This window comes from Amphimedon queenslandica, unplaced genomic scaffold (genome assembly GCF_000090795.2).
Source record: "Amphimedon queenslandica unplaced genomic scaffold, v1.1 AMPQUscaffold_12733, whole genome shotgun sequence".
NCBI classification, from domain to species: Eukaryota; Metazoa; Porifera; class Demospongiae; order Haplosclerida; family Niphatidae; genus Amphimedon; species Amphimedon queenslandica.
Window position 1 is genome coordinate 3,895 of NW_003547031.1, and position 9,905 is coordinate 13,799.

General features: G+C 36.2%; 1 protein-coding gene across 1 annotated transcript in view; it reads right to left on the reverse strand.

The window, feature by feature from the left end:
• Window positions 1–840, reverse strand: part of LOC105314614 (uncharacterized) — a gene marked incomplete at its 3' end in the record, with an annotated part of 3,973 nt that extends 3,133 nt beyond the window's left edge. The window contains exon 1 of the mRNA XM_011408890.1: window positions 29–840. Coding sequence (XP_011407192.1) covers window positions 29–840 — 812 coding nt within the window. The remainder of the gene's footprint in view (window positions 1–28) is intronic.
• Between the last annotated feature and the right edge of the window lie 9,065 nt (window positions 841–9,905).

Below are 9,905 nucleotides of genomic sequence, written 5' to 3' on the forward strand. Positions count from 1 at the left end.
CACTGGCCTTGGATGATACTCTCCAAACCTCCCAGTTGGAAACAGAGTTGGAAAGCACATGACATCCAAGTGCATCTGTCTGTTATCGAGTGGGTCTTCCCTGACATGAGTCATCTTGTATTGCTGGATGTCGCTCCCCTTGTTTAAATTCGAATTCATGTTCTGAATCGTGTAAGACTGGAAGCCTAGAATGTCCTCATCGGTTGCTTCCTCCACCATAGTACTGGTAGCACTGTTGGCTGTTTCGACGACTTTTTTTGCTACATCATCTAAAGATTCGTCGTCAAGATTTCCATAAAGCCAGTTGATGTCTTTCAGTTTCTCATAAGCAGCTTGCACTTTGTCGACATCAACTAAAGTGCGCCAGATTTTATTAGTTTTTGTAGCTTCACTGTTTAAAATGACGTGCAATTCGGGATTTGGCAGATTTTTCGGTCTAAAGTCTTCTGCTTTACTTAAACTTTTCATTGTTTTTTTAACTGGCAATGGGAGATAAAACACTGTCCCTTTGCATGCTTTTAAAGAGTTGTATATTGGGACTTTAGCAGTGTAAGTTCCCAGTCTAACAACAGTTTGGAAGCATTTTGCTAGTTGAATTAACTGAGTACTAAAGGCATCTAGGCCTTTAAGCTCGTCTGGCAAAGGCTCACTTTGCAAACCATTTAATACACATCTGTTAGGAATTCTATTGTTTTTTATTGTAGGCTTGCAATTTTTACACATTAAAAGCTGTTTGCTGCTAAAATTTGGATCATAATCGGTGAGGAAGGCTTCCAATTGTCTCCAAACCTCACTCTCTTTGTCCTTATCAAAAACTTTGGCCAGATTGCTACGTCTCATTAATCTTCTACAGCTACAACAAACATGCTCATTTTGATCACTGATTTCCTTTTGGAACTCAGCTATCAGGTTAACATTTTCTTTAAGTAGCTTCACTTATAAGTCTGGATCCCTTAAATTTATGTCACTATCACTCTCGTCATATCTAGATGAGAAAATTTGGGCGACATCACTCTTTTCATTGTTTGGATCAGACTTGGTTGCAATTTTAATCAAAGCATCCACATCTCCACTCAATGCTATCTATCAGATTGACAGCCTCATCGTAATTTCTGGTTTGATAAACATTATACAGGAAAGTGCGTAGTATGGGATAGTGAGGAGAGCAGCTCAGTATTCTTAGCTTGCTTTTACATGTACTGTCATCCTCATAACAAGTCAATGGATGACCATTCTTTTGTGGATCATGCTCATTTGGGCAACCTGTATCTACGTCTCTCAAAATTTTCCGAAATTCCTTAGCAGGTTTACTGAATGCTTCTTTTAAATCTTTGATTGTTTCGATTTGAAAATCTGTCAGTGGTTTACAATTGTCGGTACATGCTATTTTTACAGTTCTTTTTTTAACCCCTGTCTACATCATTTTTATCTTTTGTATCACTAGTAACAACATTATCATTTTGTACGTCTTTTTCTGCATCTTTGCTTGAAATTTCTTCATCATTGTCATCGAAACCGTCAATAAGTTTTGCTAAATCATCGTCTAAAATTAAACTATCATTATTGACAGTTGATGGGGCATGTTTATAGCATGCTTGGTAAAAGTGTGGCTCACAACTGGCCACGTGATATGAATCACCAAATTCCCCATTGCCAATGTATGTATTATTATTAACTTTTTTAATTACCCCAAGAAGCATTCCAGCAAAATGTCTACGTATATTTAATATTACAGTAACAAGTCTTCTAGCTGCAATTAAATTAATACCCGACTGCATGACAGCAATCGGCAAGGACTTGTCAATATTAAAAGCAACTTTCAATTGCTTTTGTACTCCTTTATTTTTAGCAAGTTTTTGTCTAATTATTGCTATGTATCTGTTTTGTAAATCAACTTTTGGTTCACCTAAATTGTATCTAGCTCTTCTGTTTTGTCTTAATTTGAGAAAATTTTTCTGATAATATACCAAATTTTTTTGCTTCTTTTTGCAATATTCTTGCTATGATTTTAGATCTTTTTTTCGCTGATACACTTCTTGTTGGTGGATTTAAGTTACACTTTATTCTATAGTTTTGTCTTAGCTTGGCATTTTTTGTGTTAGCCACAGCAGCATAATGCTCTCTAGCATTATCTTTTATTTGCTGACTGTGAGAGGTGTAATACTCATGCATGGTTTTTTTCTTTCTTCTAAATTAGCGGCATAATTGTCTTTGAAACCTTCTAATCTCTCTTCCCGATTAGCAATATAATTATCTTTAAATGCCTCTAATCTCTCTTCACGATTAGCAATATAATTATCTTTAAATGCCTTTAATCTCTCTTCACAATTAGCAATATAATTATCTTTAAATGCCTCTAATCTCTCTTCACGATTAGCAACATAATTATTTTTAAATGCCTCTAATCTCTCTTCACGATTAGCAATATAATTAATTATCTTTAAATGTCTCTAATCTCTCTTCACGATTAGCAATATAATTATCTTTAAATGCCTTTAATCTCTCTTTATGATGAGAAGCATGATGCTTTTTCAAATAATCCGATACTTTATGTTTACCATTATTTGAGGCACGATATTTTTTTGAATATTCTGTTGCTTTTATTTTATTCCTAGTTTTATATTTTTTCAAATAATTTGATACTTTCTGTTTATTTTGGGTCCGATATTTTTTTGATTTGGCTAGGTTTTCATCATGATTTTCATAGTAATTTTGCTTTGACCTCTCCTTTTTTTTGATTAACTGTCTATCTCTGACAGTTGTGTCATCTTCATAAGTAGTAGCGACTTCAAACTGTGTGTTGTCACACAACTCTGGCGGGTTATGATCCCACACAGACCAAGCATTACATTCTGGGGGATCAGAAAGAACAAAAGGGTCTGCGTCATCAACAGCAGAAGGTACTACATACTCTGTGATATCACATAACTCTGGGTTATGATCACACACAGAGCCAGAAATAACTTCTTGCTCTGTAGCAACATCACACAACCCTTCATTAAGGACGCCACCACTGCATTCTACACTAGCATTGGAACCTAATATAGGCTCTGCAGTGATATCATGCCTTTCATCAACACTACACTTTGCTTTAGCCCTAGCCCGTTTTTCTTTCATCAACTTTCTAAGCTTTTTAGCAGATGCTTTCGCCCTTAAGTTAGGCATGACTTATAATAGCTATAAATACTATATTTATATATATATATATACAGTAAAAGAAAATCAACGTGGTGTTAAAGTCAATTTTCAGTAGTAATTATCAATAGCTTGATTACTATTATCAATTATAGTAATATTAATGCTTATCTTTGAAAATCTTGTTTATGACCAGCACTTTAAGATTAATTCAAGATCAGCTTAAACAGTTTCACTTTCAAGATCACTTAGATCAGTCAGTAAGAGAGTAGCACTGTCCACCATAAGATAGCACAAGTTCTACAATCTGAGCATGCGCAAATCACACCCCTTATAGCCACGCCCAATTCAATAATTATAACAATTCACAATAAATTACAAATACAAATTATAGACAATATATATAAACACAGTAAGACTTGGGCAGATAAGAAGAGTGTTCTTTGAATTGCTGAAGGTTACCTGTATAAACCATCATGCATCAATAACTAAAGAAAACAATAATTTACCTACCTTGACTCTTTCATTTTTAAATTTTACATCCGATTAATTAGAGCTAATAGTTAATTAATACCAGACTGCAGATCTCTGAGCATGCGCGACCACACCCAAATTTTGGAGCACATGGCAAGCTTCTTTAATTAACAAAATGGCGGCATGCAGCTAAGATGGCTCGATCCAGCAGTCACAGTATCACTTTTTCCTTACTTGAAGAATGATCTGATGGGACATGGACCTGCGCATAGACTGTTGGAGTACATTGGTGTAAGAATTATCCTTGTAGCACCAACCAATACTGAGATACACACCGACAACTGGATTGACAGGACTTCTGACTTGATGATGATGATGATGATGATGATGAAGATGAAAAAAGGTGGCTGAACAAAACGGCCGGTTCGCCGATTTTTGAATTTCCTCTTAGACAGGGCCTAGAGCCACGCAAGTGGTGCCACTGGAGTCCTCTGGTCAAGATGAGGTCCTCCATAAAGTCTGGTAAGCATAGGAGCTCGTTTTCCCGGTATAGCAAGGCTGCAAAAGTCGTGGCAGCCATTTTGTTTGGGGGTGAATCCTACTTAGTAACGCTACCGCGTTACTAATATATTTTAGATCAGAGTATGAATATGATCTCCTAACATTCACTTCATACACTGGAGATTCTCTAACAAAACTATGAGAGGCTCTCTCTTCCATTTGAAAACAATTTATCTAAAAACAATAAAAGAATTCTGACATACTCTTCACAATGTAGTGGAAACATTACCTAAATTGTTTGATCCTTCTTGTACTTTTTAACCTCTTTCTTCTTTTGCTTTCACATTTTTTGAAGGCGGTTCCCTCTCTCAATTAAGTCTGTTTGATAAAAATTGGCCATAGTTGATTTTATTGCTGTTTTGTACCTGAAGCTAATCTGAATCGCTGTCTTTACTCCTCAGCTTGTGTATACCTTATCACAAATAGATTCAGACATAGCAGCAATGTCAGACAACACTTTCTCTGCACCTGCCATTTTAAAAGCCACACCCTAGTCACACCTATATACGCCAATGTCCATATCACCATGATTCACTTCTGAGTCGAGATACGGACCCAGACCAGATCTCCATCCTACGGTGGCCAAGAGGGTCAACCCGTCAACAGATCCATTCACAGTGTGGATAAGTTTCCCGCTCAGATATCTGTCTGGAACCCGCCCGGGTGTAATTGAGAATTCATTTTAATTAATTAACTAGAATGAAAAGACACGCCCACTCTGCATAATTAATTTAACTTTTCCTAAGTAAAAATGCCTAAATTTACTGGTAAGTTATCCCTATTAATTCCATGGAATAGCAGTGTGAAAATTATAATTATTATATAGATGTTATAAAAGAGCAATTTTATCTTTGGAATGCTAATAAAGATATTTTGAATTAGCAATTGAAGTACAGTGTGGTATAAAGAGAAAGCAATAGTCAAAGTACAAGTAATTGCATTGTCCATATATTTTATAATAGTTTGTCCTGACTAAAACTAAAGTTAAGGGGGCTTGGACTTCAGAGACGCAAAAGTGACACAGACCTTACTGTTGTTATAAGTCTAATTATAAAATACTTGAAACTAGTGAGAAACTGAAAGGGTACAGAGCTATATGGAAACTATTACGTGACAAATATAATTGCATTGTTCAAAGGTACAAAATCATTGTTTATTTATGATAGCTATACCATAATTGTGCAGAGACACTGTTTTGAAGATTTTACAGGGGGTGGATGCTGAGGAAGTGCTAGCTACAGCAAAAAAATTTTTTTAAGAGCAGACAATAATGGAAGCAAGGTTATGTTATTTTAATTGACATAAATCTATCAGTTTTAAAGTGACCTAACTATACTTGGCATATTGATGGATATGATAAACTCTCCCCTTATGGTATCACAATTCATGGATGGATGTATAGATGGGTATACAACTGTAAAGTTAATTTTGTGAAATTTATATATTTGCAACAGATTTTCTAGGAAAATTATGTGGCTAAATGTATTTCCTTCAAACCACAATCCAAAAGTTATTGCAAGGTTTTATTTAGAAACAGTAGAAGAGGTAGCAGGTATGTTAAACCTACAATATGGTATTAGTATACGCAATGTACAATGATTAGGAGTTCCACAATTTTTGAGATCAGACTATGGAACTGAAAATTGTTGCATCCCTTCAAATTGCTTTTCAAATTCAAAAACCAATCTTCTGTTGGTCAACGTACATACATTTATGGACCATCAAAGTCTAATGTTGTGAGTTTAACGTAATAGTGCATTCATGTACTACTGTGTACAGAAAATTGAAGGCTGGTGGTCTCAATCAAGAAGGTGGAAAACATCTTAGTGGATCGATTCATTTAAAGTAATAATTATTAATGTTAAATCTAAATTAATCAATTTTAACAGGATTTAAAAGAAAAGGGGCTATTTGATGGATCTCTGCTTCAGAAATATGCACTGGCATATGACACTATTGATATCATTACACGTGAACTGGAAGAGTTCAAACAACATTGGAATACACATAAGATTAGGCTGAATAGAAAAATCTCACAGCCACCCAGGATTCCAAATAACCTTTATAACATGCCAGGATTACATGGTAATGGAAATGATGAGTGGCATTTGAATTAATTTTGCACATACATTTAAGTACCCAAGGTTATATTCAGCCCATAGATAGTGGACATGTGGACATATTCAATGCTGCATGAATGTGAAGCCATGCCCCATTTTTTTCCCACTTCATTTAAGGCCACAGTTTATGATTTCCTTCAAACAAGTCTTGGTATCAGACAAAATGATATAACAACAAATAACATTGAAAGGGAATATTAGTACCTAATTGATAACATTGAAATTGAATAAATGATTATTGAACAGTTATTAATAAGTGGTAACATGGATTGCCTTAAAACTCTTTTGTCTTCTCAACTATTATCATCAAACTCATCCAGCACCTATAGATGAGGATTAATTGTCATTCATTTATCATTATACGGCACCTGTGTTGCACTCCATCTTCGACTATGTCACTGCACACAACCATTAGCTACTTTAAAAATTTTTTCTGCACCTTTTTGTGACAAAACTGGTTTTATACGAACATCAGCAAGATTAAGAAACTTTTCTACATCCCTCCTTTCATCTTCTGTAAAGGTTGCCTAATTATAAAAATCAAAATTTGCATAAATTAGAATCCCAACCAAATAATGATCCACTCTTGTCTTGTCATAAGTCACTATTGCACAATACACTTTTAACACAACCTGTTATTGGCAAAACAATTACACAAATTACATGCATATCATACCACTCCACAGCTATAAACATCTGACAAATGTGAAACCTTTCCCGTTAATATTTCTGAGGGGTAATAACCATCACTCCTCACAATTAAAGGTGCAGTGACCATAGTACAACCTAGTAGATGATGGGAGTTGATAAGCAAATCCAATGTCATTCTCCCACATGAGCTACAACATGCTCATCTAGCAGTATGTTACAACTATAGATTTATAAAAATATGAAAAAAAATACTGTAGCTCACCTTTTGATATCTTCATGAATTAACATTCCTGCATTTAAGAAATGCCATTTTATAACTGCTATTTTATAATAGCCACACCTATATTTCACGTGACTCATAATATTGATCATAATCCGGAAGGACATCCACCTGGGAAGTTTTCACCAGGGCGGCTTCCGGACAGATACCCACCAGGGAATCTTACCCGGACCGTAAATGGACCAGTTGACGGTTTGACCCTCTCGGCCACCATACGATCCGGGAACCTGGGCTGGAGTGTCCTTCTTGGCCACCGTATGAAACAACGTCCCCTGATCCCTGGTAGTATAAGGCTGATCGTTGAATCCCAAATCCGGGACTGTAGACTCAGCGTTTACATAAACTATTACATTACTACAGGAAACTGATGCCCTAGACTTTCCTAGATGCATATAGTGTTCTAGACAATCCCAGCTTCTAGTCCACTCGTTTCCAGCAAGAAACTGCCAGAATATACTTCAGAAGCTTCAAGTTGTTCCAGCAAGTTGTGGCCCGTGAAGGTCAATGGCACATAATAATTATCAAATAATGACTGGTTTAAAATCTAGCTCAAACAATATTTTAGACAATTTTATTGAGGTAAAATTGACTTTTTTAATGATTTTGAGTGTGAAATCTACAGAAAAAAGAACAAAAACTATGAAATTATGGCATGAAAAATAAACCAATGCAGGCTGAATCTACAATATGGATGCATTTGCCATTATCAACAGCAGTATCAAAATGAAACTTTGCATACAAATAGATCTACTACTAGGCTTGTTTGTACCTCATTTTAAGCTGTTCTGGCCAGTCTATTATGTACTAAGATAATGGTAAACCATTTTCCAAAAAGTGACAATATGAGAAATAATATAGTTACATTCCAGACTAAAAGCTAACCAATTGATTTTATACCTTTTTGAATTAAGTTTGAGTTTGCTTTATACAGCCATGGACCATTCACCACCAGGTAAACAACACAAAAGCAAACACAACTTTAGCTGTCACTTGGCTGCCATTATGACACCACTTGGAAAGGTAGAAGACAACTGTGAAAAGAAGGATGGACAGGATGCCATCTTCTTTTGCGACTGTCACAGGAATGGCTTCATCACCAGTGCACTTGTTTGTTGTGGTCTGCTTTCCTTTCTCATATGGAGGACAAGTTCATCGACTCTAGCATTAGAAGAGACACAGTAAGGTTTAATGGTTCCAGTATTCATGTAAGTGGTGTCATAGCATGTAGGATGCTACAGAGCACTTTTGTGCATGATCAAAGTTTTAATAATCCTGTACTCAATCCTGTTGCGCCTGTTACTGATCTGCCCAGTTCTATTTCACCTGTTAATGTCTCACCCAATTCTGCCTCTCTTGGCAGTGACTCCTCTGTTCAATGATTCCATTAAGCCTGTCTCATTTCCTACTACAGCTCCTTCTTCCTGACTAGCCATCGATGACTTCTCAGTCTGCCTCTTGAATGCCAGTAGCTTATAGTCTTAAATTACATTAATTTCAATCCTATGTATATCTCACATCTACCATGATTTTCAGTGTCACTAAAACCTGGTTAAGCTCCACTGTAGCTGATAGTGATGAAGTCTTACCTACATCATACTCTTCATACAGATGTGATAGAGCATCTAGAGGTGGGGTGTTCTACTTGCTGTGCATCAGTCTATTCCCTCATCCATCATTCCCTCTCCTCTCCTCTTGAAAGTAGTTTGCATTAAAATTGTTTCCTCCAAACCATTTGTTCTTTGTCTTGTTTATATTCTTCCCTCTGCCAGTATTGGTTATGTAGGTGAGATCCTAGCATTTCTTAATTCTATAATCACTTTCTCTAATGTTGTTATTTTTGGCAACTTTAATGGCCCTGGCATTTATTGGGACACTCTGCTAGGGCAATGTTCCTCTACTGAATAAATGTCATTTGTTTTTCGTGACGATTTCGCTCAATTTGTTAACTTTCCTATCCATACTGAAGGTATGGATAGGATTCTTGACCTAATTCAATGCACTCTACTTATGATTTCATCAGTGACCCTTTTGCTGCCTCCTCCAATCTGTATATCTGTGACCACTCTCCCGTTCCTTTCCTTATTTCCCTCTCACTCAAACGTTCCGTCCCTTTGAGTTCCTCGTGGTTCTATAATTATATGAAAACCGACTTTGACAAGTTAAACTCGTTTCTGGTAGATTTTGACTTTACTCCCATCCTGGAATTTATTTATGTTCATTTTATCTGGGCTTTTCTAAAAGGAGCCATTCTCACTTCTATCTCTTTTTTTATTCCCATTGTGATGACTAAGAAAGTCTGTTTACCTAAATGGGTTCACTCTGCTATTTCGCATCAACTTCACCTAGTACGCTCTCTACATAAACGTTACAAAAGACACTGTACACCTGATAATCTTTTTTGTCTCTCGTCAGCTAAATGTCAACTCCAACTCAGTATACTGAATGCCTGGACCTCATATGAGGGTGGCCTTCCTCCAAAATTTTATCTGTTCTAAAAGTCCTATGATTTTTTCCTACATTTCTGACCATTCTAAATCCAACAAAATTCCATCTGTCATGAACACATCCAACATCCTACAGGCATTTGAGGTTGGCAATCAACTTGATACTGTGATCCTCAATATACGTAAAGCTTTTGATATAGTACCCCACAATCGCCTGCTCATAAAATCCCGGCAGATTAG